Here is a 17,546-nt window from a genome sequence, read left to right as displayed (position 1 = left end):
AAGGGGAGGGGTTTGGATGGGGATTGGACAGGGTTAACCAAATTTTGGGCCCAGTAGCGCTGCGAAAACACACCACCATGATGTGGCCAGCTGCACACTATCGCTCCCCGTCCCTTTTCTAGCTGCGGCCCTTCATCCTGCTATATTTACAATTATAGCGGAATGAAAAATCTAGGCCTTAGTTTCCCAATCACCTCTGAAGAAGACCTGATTTTCAAAACACTGCAATGTCGGGATTTGTATGGACTGTTGCACTCAGTTATGAGTAGTTATTCCAGATAGATAATTTCCTGCACTCCTTAGCAGCTGAATTATTTAGATAATTAACAAAAATAACACATGACTATCAAATTACTAAGACGATTATTTTATTTGCATTTTTGAAAAAATTCTTAAGAAGGATAAATTGACAATTGACTACTTATGATCAATGATTAAACTTCTTGATGCACAATTTGGACATAATTCAAGACAGTGGTATAAAAAGTCCAAAGGAGCATTGTATGAGGTCATACATTTAAAATTTGTGTTTAGCTTCATCACACAGTACTGCTAGACAGAACCATTTAGCGCAACCCATTGCCAGTAGGTGCTGGCACTGTAGAAGGAAGGTTATGTGCCCCTTCTAGTAATGACCAATCTGGAATCATGAGTTCAGTTTTTTTAGAGTGTTTGCGCACGTGTGTGTGTATGTGTGTGTGTGTGTGTGTGTGTTGGTGTGGAGGGGGGAACTTTCCCGAAGGCCGGGATCTTCTTGGAAAGGACTACTGGAGGGTTTTTAATAGATTAGTAGTTGCAGGGTGGCAGCACTGATTTGAGGGGATTGGGCACAAATGTTTTCCCAGGCACCAATGAGTGCTCATCTTAGCTGTCTAGATTCTTTCTAGCTTTGTTAATAATAGGAAAATTCTCAAACATCACCTAATCATCTAAGTTGTAGCAGAGACCTTGCCTAAAATTGACTGAACAAAATCTATCCACCTAAGTAAATCAGTTGCTTAATGGATTCAGAACATTGCCCCCTTCATTTATGTATTTGTTATTGTTTCTTATGTGATAGAGCTATGGTTCTCAACCCAGTCCTTGGTCATACCCAGACAATAGTTTTTTCAGGATATACAGCATAAATTTGTATGAGAAATATCTGCATACATTGAAGGCAGTGCATACAAATCTATCTCATGCTCATTGAGGATACCCTAAAAACCATACTAGCTGGGTATGCCCAGAGGACTGGGTTGAGAACATAGAGAACTGGATTTTCTAAATTTACTAGTCTATAATTTTCCTTTCTCGCTATCTTTGGTCTTCTAACAGATTTTCTTTGTGCCATTCAAGACAACAGATTATAAAATTCATCTCATCCTTACCCATGACTACCCCTATATGATGTAGTAAATATAATAATAAACCCACATAATTGTGATGACCCTTTGGGATCATTACTATATGGCCCTAGTCTTGAACACTTTGAGTTAGGATAGGACAATAGTGGAGGGAGGGTGCACCATTTGGAACAGCTCCTCCACTGAGGTTGCTGGAATGGCCAGCTCTCTGCTGTTTATAAGAGCAGCCTGCAGCATTTCACAGTGTGTCACTTTGAGTTAGGAGTCATGAGAGCAGGAATATTTTGCCAGAGTTTGAGTTTTGTTCTCCTGCTTAGGTACTGGATTTCACAGCTTAGACCAATACCCCTGAAATGGGACAGGTATCCTTTGGTACTGGTTACTGGAGTTTTGATAGGATTTCAGACATATTTTTTTAGCTATCTATCCTGAGAGAGCTCTAATAACCCTAGCTGGAGGATTTTGGGATGTTCAACAAGTTAGATCAGGAGGTAGGGAAGATTCCACTGCTCTCTAGCTGACACCAAGGGGATTCTGGATTTGCCTATTTTTGTAAAGTTTTGCCTTCAGTTACCTAACAGGGAGGAAATTTGTGGTCACCCTTCCTACTCTGAAGAGGGAACATCTTGAGAGAAGATGCTGCATTTCCTGCCATCTGGACCTTTCCCAAGAAAGACTAATCTTTGTCACCTGAAGAAGAGAAGTATGAGTAAGAACTTTTATTACCTTAGAAGACCCACAACTAAATCTTGACCATGGCGAGAAGAGGTAAAGTGGGAAGTTTGTGCAAAGGCTGTAATCCTTTTAGCAATCAGTATTTTTGGAAGGTATTTTCTGCCCAAACTAAGGGTATCCTGTCCAGCTGGAAATCTTACTTTTCCAAGCCTTGGAAGGTGAGAATTTCCCTGCCCAATACTGAGAGAGACTTGCACAGATAAGACTGGAGAACTGTACATTTCATCCTTTCATGACAAGATGCAAGCAATTTAAGCTCTGACAGTAAAGATTTCATTTTGGATACTCAGTATGAGCTTCTAGTATATTTTGTTTGCACTTCCATCCCCTGAAGGTGAAAGAGACTTAATACTTTTCCAGGGCACTGATATAAGAGTCAATCTTGCCATCTTGGGACTTGAAGGATTTATTCCTCCCTCCATTTGAAAAAGAGGCTTAGGATTGTGTTGGAATGGGAGAATATAATGTTTGGCCCCATCCTCCTGGCCCCTAAACCAGAAAAGGTGGTTACATAAAGTTGGAGAAAGTTTAGTTTGCAATATTTATTTAAAGACCCTGTTTCTCTGCAATTCTACAGCCATGGCAATTGTTGTAGAATTTTCTCCCTCAGCAAATAATCTGAAATATTCCCTCATCCATTTCTAGTCATCACTCCTACTGCTTCTCTCCTTATTGGTTTCCATCCCCATTACTACTGTGACTATCATCTCCAAACCTAACATATTTAGGACTCGCCACCAGGTATCACCGGCCACTACCATCTCTCTGTCCTACCACCTTATCCCCAAAAACTGTCTGCTAGCTGTATTCTTTCTGTGACAGCTACCATGCAGGGGTGGACTGACAGTGATCTGGGACCTCAAGCAATATGAGCAATAAGAGTTATTGGCCCCTAACCACCTATCTGAGGCTAGGGGAGAGCGCTGTGGGGCCTCCAGCACTGTCATATTGAACAAAATGGTCAGTCTGTCCTGACACATTACTAAAATAATTATTGCATTTGACTGCTTTTTTGACCCTGGTGCTGCCAGTGGTACCTCTGATTTAGTGAAAACTGAGGTACTACTAATACTGCTTGTCTAACAGGGGTCAAAAACCGTATGTCAGTCAACAATGGTGGTAGTAATAGCAGCACTGGCTCCTGTTGCAGAGAAGGTACCAGCATGAGCTGGCAGAGTAGGGAGGGTCAACAAAGAGAAATTAGCAGCCAGCGTTGGTTTGGAGTGACAGAGGTAGGTCTGTCATGGAAAGGCAGAAGGGAAGGATGGATGAAGAAATCAGAAGGCAAGGGAAAGGATGAGATTCCAGAGGAGAAAGAGGGATCAGAGACCAGAGTGAAGGAGAGAAAGGAGGGATAATATTCTGAAGGGAAGGAAAAAAAAGATGGGGAAAAGGAAGGAGATCCCAGAAATGGAAGGACAGGAGAGGCAAGGGAGGTAGTGGAGAAAAGACCAGGGGTGCAGAGGCAGGCAACAGGAAAAAAGGCAACTTGGGGTAGGATGAGAGGTTATAGTTATAGGATGAGGCAAGAAATAAGCCAGAAGGAAAAGAAATGGGAAAAAAAGGGCAATGCAATGTGGAGTATAACTCCAACCTTTAAACAAACTACTGTATGTCTAGATTAAAATTTTTGTTTGTTTTACGGCAGGCAACAGAGCATTAAGTAGTCAATGTACTCAGAAATGCCAGGTCATGCCAGATTTCCACCTGAAACCTTTGCTAACCTGGAACCTTTTTGAACTGTGGCAAATCGCTTCCTTTTGTGGCTAGAGTAAAAGGTGTAGGTCAATGCTGATCCTTACCTGGTACCTTTTTTTAAGAAATTTGCCACTGATGCTATGCCCTCATAATTCAACATAGGTGAAAGCCTGTGCTAAATCACTTCATGGCAGCTTAGTGCAGCAGTATATGCCAAATATGTAAACAGGTATAATGAGCTATTAAATTGTTCCCACTAATTCCTTTTCTGCTTCACTAAGCCTTTCACGTTCAGTACTTTTAGAAATGACTTTTCCTATAACTATAGCTGTAACTATAACTATATATGTATCTATATCCATATATCTTTATCTATAGATATACATACATATATATTTGAAGAAATTCTCTAATAATTGCCATGGCTGCATAATTGCAAAAAAATGAGTTTGTAAAACGTATCTCATGATTATGTGTGTTTGTTGTTTACTGCCTCATTGCTATAAACTGGTATGTTTTGTAGACCCTGGATCGGGGTGAGAGGAGCCCTGTGGGGACTCACCACGATAGGCGTGGCCTCAGCTGAGACGGCTACAACAGCAAAGAGAATTTATTGTACTGGAATGTAGAAAAACCCACCAAGTGGGAAGAGAGAGACCCAGTCCAGAGGAATGGGTAGTTCAATGATGATATCCCCGGTAGTGGTCCACAGAGCGGGGTATGCCAGGGGATTCCTCCTTTGATGGAACTTCTCTGTATTGATCCAGTAGTGGCCTGCAGCATGGGGTATGCCGAGAATCACAAGAGAATGTTGAGAGTAGAGCAGGATGTCAGTAAAGCTGAATAGCTGATGGTACTTACTCTGAAGTGTTCCAGGAAGATTGCTGAGACAAACACGGTAGTGGCCCAAGGCACGGGGTACACCGGAGGTTCCGTCAGCTGAAGGAAGAGAAGTCACAAGGCTGAGCCAGACAAAGCCCAGAGTGGATGAAGAAACTCCAGGCAGGAAGGCCCTCCGAGGAGCGGATAGCCAGAACGCAACAAGGCCCCCCGAGGAGCAGGTACCTAAAGCATTCAAGACACTGGAACAGGAACAAGTTCAGCATAGCGAAACAAAGTGTCTCCGAAGGAGTGGAATTCAGCAGGAAGGAAGTCCTTGCTAACTCGTAGGTAGCTCAGACCGGCTGGCTCAAATACATGCAGACAGATGACGTCATGCGGAGGGGATGCCTCCGAGATTCCCGCCATGACGTGTATAAGATGGGGCCTGGCTTGCGCCCTAGGTAATCCCCAATTCAAGATGGTGGACGGGCTTGCCTATGCCATCCCAGGAATGCTGAGGAGAGCGGCATGCAGAGGCAAAGGTCGCCAATTGTCCGAGAATTACTGATGCAGGGAAAAAGGAGGTGAGCAACAGAGGTTGCAGCCATCTGCGACCAATGGGAGCAACAGTACCCCCCTTCTTAGGGCCCCTCCCAGGGGCTTTCACCTTCCTAGGATGAGTTAGATGAAACTGATGAATTAAGTCTTTGTCGAGGATATTTTTTGCAGGCTCCCAGGTATTTTCTTCTGGCCCATATCCTTCCCAGGATATGAGGTACTCCCAATGCTTCCCATGTTTACAAATATCAAGAATATCCTCCACTTGGTATGTGATGTCCTCCTCAGCATCAAGAGGTTGAGGATACAGAGTCTTGGTGGAAAACTCGGAGAGAATGAGCAGCTTCAAGAGAGATATGTGGAATGCATTGTGTATCTTCATGGAAGAGGGTAACTGCAGGCTGTAAGTTACTGGTCCCAGATGGCGTAATATGGAGAAAGGCCCAATATAGCGTGGATCAAATCAAATAGATGGCAGCTTGAGGTGGAGGTGCTGAGCCATGCTTTGTCTCCAGGTTGAAATTGAGGTGCTGCTCTGTGATGAGCGTCGTAACATTTCTTGGCTCATTGACCCACTCTTTGAAGGAGGCCTTTGGTCTGGTTCCAGAATCGATGGAGTTCTTCAGCCAAAGCTTGGGCTGCAGGTGATGAAACAGACAGAGGTATTGGCAAAGGAGGTAATGGCTGATGACCATACACAATTTGGAAAGGTGTAGATCCAGTAGCAGCTGAGAGATGTGAATTCAAGGCAAACTCTGCCCAGGGAAGTAATTCTGCCCAGTTGCTTTGTTGGGAGTTGACGTATGAGCGAAGGAACTGCTTAAGTGTGTGATTTGTTCTCTTGGTTTGTCCATTAGACTGAGGATGGTATAATGACGTTAGGTCTAGAGAAATATTGAATTTCTTACACAGGACTCTCCAGAATATAGCCATGAACTGTACACCTCTATCCGTGCAGGCGGAATATGTGTTGTATAAACAGCTTGGCTAATTCTGTGGCAGATGGCAATCCTGGTAAGGCCATGAAATGTGCCTTTTTTGAGAAGCAATCAACTGTGACCCATATGGTATTGTTTCCGCTTGAAATGGACAGGTCAATGACAAAATCCATCGTGATGTGCATGCAAGATTTCTCTGGAACTGGTAAGAGCTAGAAGAGACCCCGAGGGCGGCCGGCCAGAGGCTTCTGTCTTGCACAAGTGGCACAAGATTCCACGTACGTGCGCACGTCCTCCTTCATTGAAGTCCACCAATAATACCACTGTAATGTGGAAAGCATACGAATTGCCCAGGGTCACCTGCTAAGTGGGAATTGTGAGCCCATTTCAGAAGTTTCTTCCTCAGGCTCTGGGGCACCACCATCTTCCCGGCTGGAACAGAATGAGTAGCAGCCAGCATCACCTTCTCAGGGCTGATGATATGGCAAGGTTCATCAGGAACATCCTCTGGAGTGAAAGAGCGCGAGAGGGCATCTGCACGGATATTCTTGTCAGTAGGACGGTACTTGAGCAGGAAGTCAAACCGGTTAAAAAACAAAGACCATCAGGTTTGTCAATGATTCAGTCGCTGCACATGACGCAGATATTCAAAATTTTTGTGGTCTGTGTATACAGTTTTCTGATTTTGTGCCCCTTCAAGCCACGGGCACCACTCTTCAAATGCTAGCTTAATAGACAACAGCTCTTTATCTCCTATACCATAATTCCTCTTGGCTGGAGTAAAACGCCGGGAGAAAAAAAAGCAAGGGTGCAGTGTCTGAATATCGCTGTTCTGGCTGAGCATGGCTCCTACTCCGACATCGGAGGCATCAACCTCGACAATAAATGGATATCGAGGGTCTGGGTGGTGAAGGCAAGGTTTGTTTGGAGTGTGCACATGTGGCGCATATATGTACATATATGGGCATTTTTGCGTGAGTAATGCTTTTAAAATCGAACTCCCAATGAGTAAACATGAGATAGATTTGCATGCACTGCCTCCAATGTATGCAGATATATCTCGTGCATATTTATTGTGCATATCCTGAAAAACCAATTGGCTGTGTTCCAATTTATAAATACATAAATGGTTGATTTTCAAAGACTTGCGTGCAGCAATCCAGGGGATATGTGCGTGACTTGGACCCATGTGCACCGCACAGATTTTAAAAGGGCCGCAGCCACACGCATATCTCTCAGTATCCATTTACATTTACATTTATTGAATTTCTTGATCACTCAACACAATGAAGGCCTGAGCGATGAACTTACAGAATAAAATAACAGAATAAAAGACAGTGATAATAAAAATATAAAATAACTAAAATAAACTTCAAATAAAAAAAGTGAAATACTTAAAAGTGGGTTCTGACTTTGTTGCTGCAGTAGTCGGATAGGGATAGAACTTACCAGTCATTGTTTTAACTTAGAGTGCTTTTGGATACTGCGGCTTGATATTTCAAACTTTTTTTGTGCAAGATAATAAATGAACACTAAGTGTTGTATAAAAAATATTACATCATATATCCAGAAACTTAAATAATGCTTTGTTTCTAAATCAGAATAAATCAGAATCAAAAGTCAGCAATCTCCCCTGTCACCCATGCCCGCAACTTAGGAGTAATAATTGACAAGGAACTATCCTTCAAGAACCACATCTTCGCAAAAATCAAAGACTGATATCAAAAACTCCTAACCCTACGACACCTAAAACCTTTCCTTTCCCTCAACGACTTCAGAACAGTCCTCCAACTACTCATCTTCTCTAACCTAGATTACTGCAACTCCCTACTTTTCAACTTACTTCTCACCACCATCCAACCAGTCTAAATCCTTCAAAACACAGCCGCCAGAATACTCACAGGAATGAAAAAATACGATCACATCACTCCAACTCTCATCTCACTACACTGGCTCCCAATAAAATACAGGATTGACTATAAAATACTATCCATAATACACAAAATAATATATGAAAAACAAACAAATTGGCTAAGTGCATCCACAAAACTCCACTCACCAAACCGAAATCTCCGTTCAGCTAAGAAAGGTCTATTAAAAATTCCACCTGCTCGTCACAAACTTACCTCAACTCAGAAGAAAGCCATATCCCTAAGAAGCCCCGAACTATGGAACTCCCTCCCAACCGAACTGAGAACACAAGAAAATCTAAAAACCTTCAAAAAAGAACTAAAAACATGGATGTTCACCAAAGCCTACCAAAACACCCTATGAATCTATGCTACAACTTCCCTCCCTACCGGCCCATATAAACATGCAGATCAAATCCAAAACATGTAATTTAACATGTACAATTTACAACCAAACTATGTTTATAACGAATAAGATAACTATGTTAACAAGCGTATGAATTTTTTAATTGTTATACATCGAAACTTTGTAAACCGTTATGATGGCAAAACCAAACAACGGTATATAAAACTCGCTAAATAAATAAAATAAATAAATAAATAAAAGCTAATATTGCAAATTAAAATCATCATAGCATGAGAGTAAATGAAACTAAAACATACAATAAACTATGAAAAGTAACATAATTTAAATAAATATGTTTTTATTAGTTTCTTAAAATCCTTAAGCGAATCTGTCTTACATCAAATGGAAGAGTATTCCAACGTGCAGTTCCAGCTACCTAAAAAGCACATTCTCAGGTAATATGCACATACAATTTTTTTTCAGAAAATTGGGACATGGGCGTGGTCTGGACAGGATGTAGCAGGACATGGGTAGACAAGGACTCCACCATGAAGTCAGCTGTTAAGTAATTTAGCACACAAGCACATGCCGGGGTCCCCTATTGCATAATTTTACTTCTGCTATAGACAGCATGTAAGTAGTTTAACAAAAAAATAGGCTAATCAGTGAGGTTTTAAGCCTTGGGGTTAATAGGGTAAAAGAGAGGTAAGTTAGCTAGGGGGTTTAGGATGTCCTCTCCTTTACTAGGGCAAACTGGAAGCGAACTGGGATAAAGGCCTATTGTGTCGCTGCACTGCTAAAATTCCCCCCACTTAAGTTCTCAAGATGGCATTCATGAGCACATGCATGCGTCAATATAAAATTGTGCATGCATGTACACGCGGGTAGCCAACTTTATAAATTGTGCATATACACGCACATGTTATAAAACTGGTGCACCCATATGTGCGCGCTGGCAAATGTGTGCACATGTGCGCACGTGAGTGGGGCTTAAAGTTTACTTCTAAATGGGAGGGCACTTTTTAGAAACCATTGAGCCCCTTACTTATTTAGACAGATTTTGTTCAATCAATTTTAGGCAGTCTCACTCTCTTGCTTGCTCTCTGGGCCAGATTTTAAAAGGGCTACGTGCGTACCTGGCCTTACGTGTGCCGGGTCTATTTTCAAAAGGCCCGCGATGTGCATAAAGTCCCATGACGCGTGTAAGTCTCGGAGCTGTACTAAAGGGGCGGCGGGAAGGGGGCGGGGTGGTCAGGCTCCAGGCGGGGTCAGAGGCTCCAGGCTCCAGGTAAATAAAAAAAATTTTGAGGGAGTTAGAGTAGGGCTGGGGGGGAAAGGTTAGAGGAAGGGGTGGGAAGGTCAGGTTAGGGGGGAGGGAACGGGGAAGACAGCGCGGCTCAGCATGCACAAGGTGCATAATTGTGCACCCCCTTGTGTGCGTCGACCCCTGATTTTATAACATGTGTGCGTCTGCATGCGCATGTTATAAAACCGGGCGTACATGTGCGCGCGCCGGGTAGCATGCACACATGAAGGCCATGCACACTTCTTTTAAAATCTACCCCTCTTTGTATATATATTTATATCTAAGTTTCTATTCCTCTGGATCTGAAGATTTACCTTTTTATTTTACCATTTCATAAATCATATTCATGAATTTGTTCTGCAGAAATATTCAACAAATTGTGGATTTCACTTGGATCATAATATTCACATTTTTTACACAAACCAAGATTTGAACTTATTTATGGAAGTAAATTGTCAATTTCTTTTGAAAATTAAAAACCAATAATCCATGTATCCAGCTGAAAATTTTTACGTGTTTATAAGGTCAAAAGGTATCTACTCTTGCAGAATGGAACACTCAAAAGTGCTACCAGTATTCTCTCACACTCGCATACTAGTAAGGCTCTCAATTTTCCATGGTATGCTGCAGACTAAAATTCTTAGATGCCCAAACCTTAAATTTTTCAGCTATAGTGCTTTATTAAGGCACACATTTGTGAAGAGAAGAAAGTTATTTTAATAAACTGTATCCCCTATTAAACATTTGTTTAATATCCAAAATAGTGAACTACTGTCATGTACTACACTGTACTGAGCACTGACTATGTAACTCTTCACTAATTCACTGTGATCCTCTTCAGTATCTGTCTGCCCCAACAAACCACACACTACCCAGTACTGAATATATATCCCATTGGACTTATTTCCTATACAATGACTGTAGTAATACTATCTTGAAAATAGGGTCCTGTATGTATAAAAATAGAAAATATTGTTCATGTTTTGCATATGTCTCATCATTTCAGGCCACTGATGTAGGCGCATCAATGATAATTCATGCTTTTGGGGCCTACTTTGGTTTGGCTGCATCTCGAGTCTTGTATCGCCCAGCCCTGAAAAATGGCCATGAGAATGAAGGTTCTGTGTATCACTCAGACTTATTTGCTATGATTGGTAAGTCAAAGATTAAGTGTGGTCCTCATTTTTATCATATTCAGATTTAGCAGATTACTTTTTTTTACTGTTCTTTATTGCACTCAACAAAATGTAGCAGTACATTCTGTATACTTATAAAATCTTATTGTAGCTAACTAAAGCTCATTTTTAAACATCTGAAAAACTTCATTAAAAAGTAGAATATGTACTGCATTTTAATAATTAAAATTAAGGTACAGTTAATTTAAAAATTGCTGTAAAGTATTTCATGATAAGCCATAATGTTACTGTAAACAGCAATGTGTCAGTATAGTAAACCAATGTAGTATTAGGGTGTAAACATTCTCATGTCACTTACTGAAATGGGAAAATACCATTTCTTCAATAACTAAGCTGCCCTCTAATGGATAATCTATGTAATAGAGCTCATCTATTAGTCATTTTTGTGATCTGTTGCTTAAACTTTTCCTTATTATGTCATTAATGGACAAGAAAGAAATACTAAAAAGAAAATAAAAAAGGTGGGATATATAAAGAAAATATGAATATATTTTACAGTGTGTACAGTAGAACAGGAACAAGTCAATCAAGACTTGCTGTTTCATCCATGTAATATTATTTTTCTTTGATTAATGCAAATATTAGAAATGCTAATTCATGACAAATTGAGAATTCTTTACTCAAAAGTGGATTTTTTTAATAACTAGGCACGTTATTCCTGTGGATGTTTTGGCCAAGTTTTAATTCTGCTATTGCTGATCCTGGAGTATATCAGCAGAGAGCTATTGTCAACACTTACTTCTCTCTGGCCGCTTGTGTACTTACTGCTTACGCATTCTCAAGCCTTGTCGAACACAAAGGCAAACTGGATATGGTAAGCAATACGTTAAAACTCAGATACTACCAAGAACATAGAGGAATCTAGTTTCACAAGCAAATGTTTGAGTAATTAACTGAGCTGCATTTCATACATTAATTCACCAAAAATAAATTGTTAGGGCTGGATTTTAAAAGAGTTACATGCGTAAATCCAGAGGATTTGCACGCGTAACCGGCTCTACGCGTGCCGGGCCTATTTTAGAAAGGATCATTTTCTAATAAAACCTGTATAGTGATTCCTAACAGGATCTCTGTTATCGCTTTATTTTCTACTCTAGGGAGAGCTCTATTACTCATTTCCTCAACAGGCATTCTTTCTGTTCAGTGATGTTCCCGAGAAGACTCTCACTTTCCAACCACCAAGAACCAGCTCCTCAGAAAAACAAACTTTCCTCCAAAAAATGTCAGTAGGTCTCCCACTTAGTTATCAGTAAAACTGAGATCTGGATTGGATTATACAAATTCTGACTTCAGGATCTGGACCAAACTGGATTGAGGGCCACAAACCATTTGCTATTTTTTCCACATTTTTACATCTTTTCTCACTCAGTGGTTAAATATAGTCCTTAATCAATGATTATTTTTTAAATTATATCATAAAGGATTAATAAAGTTAGCTGTATTAGATTTTGATTATTCTCAGATCTCCCTGCTATATATATTTGCTTTATCTCTCCTTCTTTATTATATTCATTTGATAGTTGCTTGGCCAAACTAAATGTCGATTTCAGTGAATGACCTGAGCACTGTGACAACCTCTAAGAAGCATGCTACCATACAAAGATATTATTGATTATTTCTGCACTCATTTCTAGTAAGTGATCAATCTCAAAATTCTGTATCGCTCCATGGTGAGACCGCACCTTGAATATTGTGTACAATTCTGGTCGCCACATCTCAAAAAAGATATAATTGTGATGGAGAAGGTACAGAGAAGGGCTACCAAAATGATAAAGGGAATGGAACAGCTCCCCTATGAGGAAAGACTAAGGTTAGGACTTTTCAGCTTGGAGAAGAGAGGCTGAGGGGGGATATGATAGAGGTGTTTAAAATCATGAGAGGTCTAGAAAGGGTAGATGTGAATCGTTTTTTTACGCTTTCGGATAATAGAAAGAGTAGGGGGCACTCCATGAAGTTAGCATGTGGCACATTTAAAACTAATCGGAGAAAGTTCTTTTTCACTCAACGCACAATTAAACTCTGGAATTTGTTGCCAGAGGATGTGGTTACTGCAGTTAGTATAGCTGTGTTTAAAAAAGGATTGGATAAGTTCTTGGACGAGAAGTCCATTACCTGCTATTAATTAAGTTGACTTAGATAATAACCTACGCAATTACTAGCAACGGTAACATGGAATAGACTTAGTTTTTGGGTACTTGCCAGGTTCTTATAGCCTGGATTGGCCACTGTTGGAAACAGGATGCTGGGCTTGATGGACCCTTGGTCTGACCCAGTATGGCATGTTCTTATGTTCAGAATCAAATACAGTATGGGCTGGATTTTCAAAAGGTTACTCGCATAAATCCGGAGGATTTACGCACGTAACCTGTATTACGCGCACTGGGCCAATTTTAAAAAGGCCCGGCGGTGCATGTAAAGCCATGTGTAAGTCCCGGGGCTTGCAAAAAAGAGCAGGGAAGGGGCGGGGTGGTCCGACTGTGTCAGAGGATTGCGTGCCAGCATGCTGCCAGCGTGCACAGCTTGCGCCTACCCAGAGACAGGCGCAAAAGGTAAGATAAAAGTTTTGGTGGAGGTTAGAGTAGGCCTGGGGGAGGGGAAGTTTAGGGGAAGGGGTGGGAAGGTCAGGTTAGGTGGGAGGGAATGGGGAAGGCAGCGCGGCAGCAGACTGCTCTGTTGGAGGCCTCTGGCCCTGCCCCCGGACCTCCCAGCCCTGCCCCTGACCAGCCCTGTACCACCCCTTTTGTAAAGCCCCGGGACTTACACGCTTCCAGGGGCTTTATGCGCACCGCCAGGCCTTTTAAAAATAGGCCCGGCACGCATATCCTTTTCAAAATCCGGCCCATACTGTATTTGCTTCTGAATTTTGAAATTGATCACTTACTAGAAATGAGTGCAGAAATAATCAATAATGTCCTTGTATGGTAGCATGCTTCTTAGAGGTTATCACAGTGCTCAGGTCATTCACAGAAATCGACATTTAGTTTGGCCAAGCAACTATCAAATGAATATAATAAAGAAGGAGAAATAAAGCAAATATATATAGCAGGGAGATCTGAGAATAATCATAATCTAATACAGCTAACTTTATTAAGCCTTTATGATATAATTTAAAAAATAATCATTGATTAAGGACTATATTTAACCACTGAGTGAGAAAATATTTAAAAATGTGGAAAAAAATAGTAAATGGTTTGTGGCCCTCTATCTAATTTGGTCCAGATCCTGAAGTCAGAATTTGTATAATCCAATCTAGATCTCAGTTTTACTGATAACTGAGTGGGAGACCTACTGATGTTTTTTGAAGGAAAGTTTGTTTTTCTGAGGAGCTGGTTGGAAAGTGAGAGTCTTCTCTGGAACAACTCTGAACAAAGTGAATACCTGTTGAGGAAATAGAGCTCTCCCTAGAGTAGAAAATGAAGTGATAACAGAGATTCTGTTAGGAATCACTATACAGGTTGTATTAGAAAATGATCCTAATGAGAGATCCAGTTAATGTGTTACAGAAAGGATGGGAGAGAGAGAGAGAGGGAGGAAGAGAGATCCCTATAGTCTGAAAGAATGAAAGAGCTGATGTCAGTATGGCAGTTTCAGAAATAAGAATGGATGATACCGGATGGTGGCATTGTAAATAGAATCCATTGATTACCAAATCAACCAGGAGTTGTGTTTTTATGAGAGACAATAAAAGAACATTGTAATCTGATAGAAGTAATTGAATGGATACAATCCCACTTGCAGACCTTCACTTGGGAGGGCAAAATGTACTTGTTGACACAACTTACTTATAGTGTAGTTCAATGGTGGCTGAGTATATCTGATGAAGAATGAGGTGAGCATACCTTTGCAATTAATTTATTGCTGTTCAGTACTGAAAGTGTATCAGTCTAAATAGAGTGAGTGTGTCAGTACAAACTGCCAATATTAATAGAGATGGAGCAGAGCAGCTGATGATATCTCTTTTTCTGAACTGGCATTTTCTCCTACTCTATTTGGGCTTCAGATCAGTCAGATCCAGTACTAATATATTAATGTCCTGAGCCTTCATTCACAACTAACAGGGGATTTTCCTCTATTGTATAATTCCTCCACCTTCCCCCCACCATATATCTAGCCTTGTCTCTTCAGTGACAGTCCTTCAGCTGGAGGCAACGCACCAGGGCACCTTCTAGAACACTGAAATCCTGGGCCCCACATCCAGCCATGAGGCCTCACTCTTAAGCAATACCCATGACTCCCTCTTCTCTTGCCCCTGGGGGCTGTGAACATTTTTTGAAGTGCCTTTGTGGAAAACAATTTTCAGAATTGTTTAAATTGAACTGGGATCTGCAGGGTCGGACTGAACTGAAAATCAACAAGTAAATTTGAGGGAAATGCAGTTGTTGAATACTATGAAGGTAAAGTACAGTCTTTTCCTGAATGATGATCCTAAAACGAATATAAATAAAATAAATAAATAAAGTTCAATGTCTTCATATATCAAAGCAATCTCAAAAACCTTAGGATGGATCCATTTTTTAAAATATTTAAAAAGACTTGGCAGGGCAGGTGACTCTGTGGTAGTGCTATGTGCTGCCATCTGGAAGACCTGGGCTTTAAATTGGAAATTCTGAACCACATCCTCCTCCTCCTCCTCTTTTAAGGGTATTTCTAATTAAATCCTGAGCAACGTATACTCCTGGGGGAATTCTGCACAAAGAAACTTAAAAATCTGCACACAGAAACTTAAAATTCTGCATACTTTATATTGGTCAAAATAACACAATATACCTGACAGTCTTTAAGTAATATCACCAAAAGAATAGTGTCACACTTTGTCAAAATTTCCACTATGGTTGCAGTAGAATTATAATCATCAAAGAAAGAACTGACATACCATAATTAATAATCAACAAATATCAATGCTGAATTGCCAATGACCATCATATCTGGGCAAAATGTGTCAAGTAAATACACATAGTTCAGTGTGCGCTCAAGTTCCAAAAGTTTAAATTATTAAGCTGGAAGATCACCGGACCATCAAGTAGCCTCATGAAGAAGGAATCCCGCTTTCTGAAACACGGACTGTGTCGGGCGTTTGGCAATCAATTTTTGGGCTTATAATTCTTCATAAGTTAAGTTGAAATATCATTAATTATTAACATCATTAACATCGTGGATGAAAATTGTGGACAATTTCTATTATGTGGTAAAAGACATTAATATTTTGCACATGAACCTTGCTATTGCATCACTTAAAAAATTTAAAAATGACCGATGATTAAACATTGTGGCACCAATCGGATGTGCATAGCACACTGAACTATGTGTATTTACTTGACACATTTTGCCCAGATATGATGGTCATTGGCAATTCAGCATTGATGTTTGTTGATTATTAATTATGGTATGTCACTCCTTTCTTTGATGAGTCTTTAAGTAATTACATTTTAAATTAATATAGAAAATTTGTTACTTAAAGATGCAGAATTTTAAATATTTTGAGCAGAATTTTCCTAGAAATTTACTGTAAGAGTGTCCCTTTCACTCGCTTTCCCTACTCCCCTGGCCACTTTGTTCTCTCTCAGGCCCCAACTCCTCCAGCTGTCAATATCTCTCCACTCTCAGAGTTTGATCCCTCTCTCAGTACTGCCCCTACACAGGATACGTCTGTCCCTCCCTCTCTCTCTATCACAGACTCCCTCTCTCTAGAGCACATACACACTCCCTCATACAGGCTCCCTTACTTTCTCACACACATACACCCTCATACAGGCTCCCTCACTCTCTCGCACACACACATCCCCTCATACAGGGTCTCTCTCTCTTCTATACACACATCCCCACATATAGTGTCCCTCTCTCTCTATCACACATTCATCCTTCATATAGGGTCCTTCTCTGTCTTGCATGCACACCCACACAGGCTCCCTTTCACTCTCAGGCATACACCCTCATACAGGCTACCTATGTCTCTCTCTCACGCACACTTTCACACAGCTCTCTCTCTCACATACACAATCCCTTCACACAGGCTCGCACTCTTAAAAACAAAAAAGCACCCTCACATACACACAATCCCTTTTTCATACACACCAGCTCCCAATCTCTCACACATATACATACTCCTTCACAATCTCTCTCTTGCACCCACACTCAAGCACCCCCTATGCTCTCTCTCACCCCCCCCATGCTCTCTCACCTCATACTCTCTCTCACCCCCCTGCTCTCTCACCCCCATGCTCTCTCATACCCCTCCTGCTCTCTTTCTCACACACAATCACACATACCTCTCTACATACACTCACTCTCATTGGGGTCTTCATCTTCACCATGAGCAGAGTGCATCCAGATCGTGGCATGCCAGAGCCTTCATCTTTGCCAGGAGTGGGACGCGCTCTGCTTGCGGCATGCTGGGGCCTTCATCTTCACCGTGAGCAGAGCGCGTCCCACTCGCAGCAAAGATGAAGGCCCTGGCATGCCGCGAGTGGGACGTGCTCTGCTCACTGCACACCTGGACCTTCATCTTTGCCAAGAGAGGGATATGCCCCACTCATGGCATGCTGGGGTCTCCTCTTTGCCATTTTCTGTGAGGAATTTGGCAATTCTGCAAAGGGGAAATTCTGTGCAAATTCTGCATTCTACAGTAGCGCAGAATTCCCCCAGGACTAAAAGCATTGTGGTTGCTGTATTAGCCCACTGACTAGATGAGGAG

The 17,546-nt window shown here is 41.2% G+C and overlaps 1 protein-coding gene across 1 annotated transcript in view; it reads left to right on the top strand.

Moving 5' to 3' along the window:
• Positions 1-17,546, top strand: part of RHAG (Rh associated glycoprotein) — a 96,449-nt gene that overhangs the window by 42,988 nt on the left and 35,915 nt on the right. The window contains exons 4-5 of the mRNA XM_029596107.1: positions 10,666-10,813; positions 11,503-11,669. Of these exons, the coding sequence (XP_029451967.1) occupies positions 10,666-10,813; positions 11,503-11,669 (315 nt within the window). The remainder of the gene's footprint in view (positions 1-10,665; positions 10,814-11,502; positions 11,670-17,546) is intronic.

Source organism: Rhinatrema bivittatum, chromosome 3 (genome assembly GCF_901001135.1).
Source record: "Rhinatrema bivittatum chromosome 3, aRhiBiv1.1, whole genome shotgun sequence".
Classification (NCBI taxonomy): Eukaryota; Metazoa; Chordata; class Amphibia; order Gymnophiona; family Rhinatrematidae; genus Rhinatrema; species Rhinatrema bivittatum.
The sequence above is the reverse complement of the archived record's forward strand: the minus strand, read 5'-3'. Positions and strand labels throughout refer to the sequence as shown.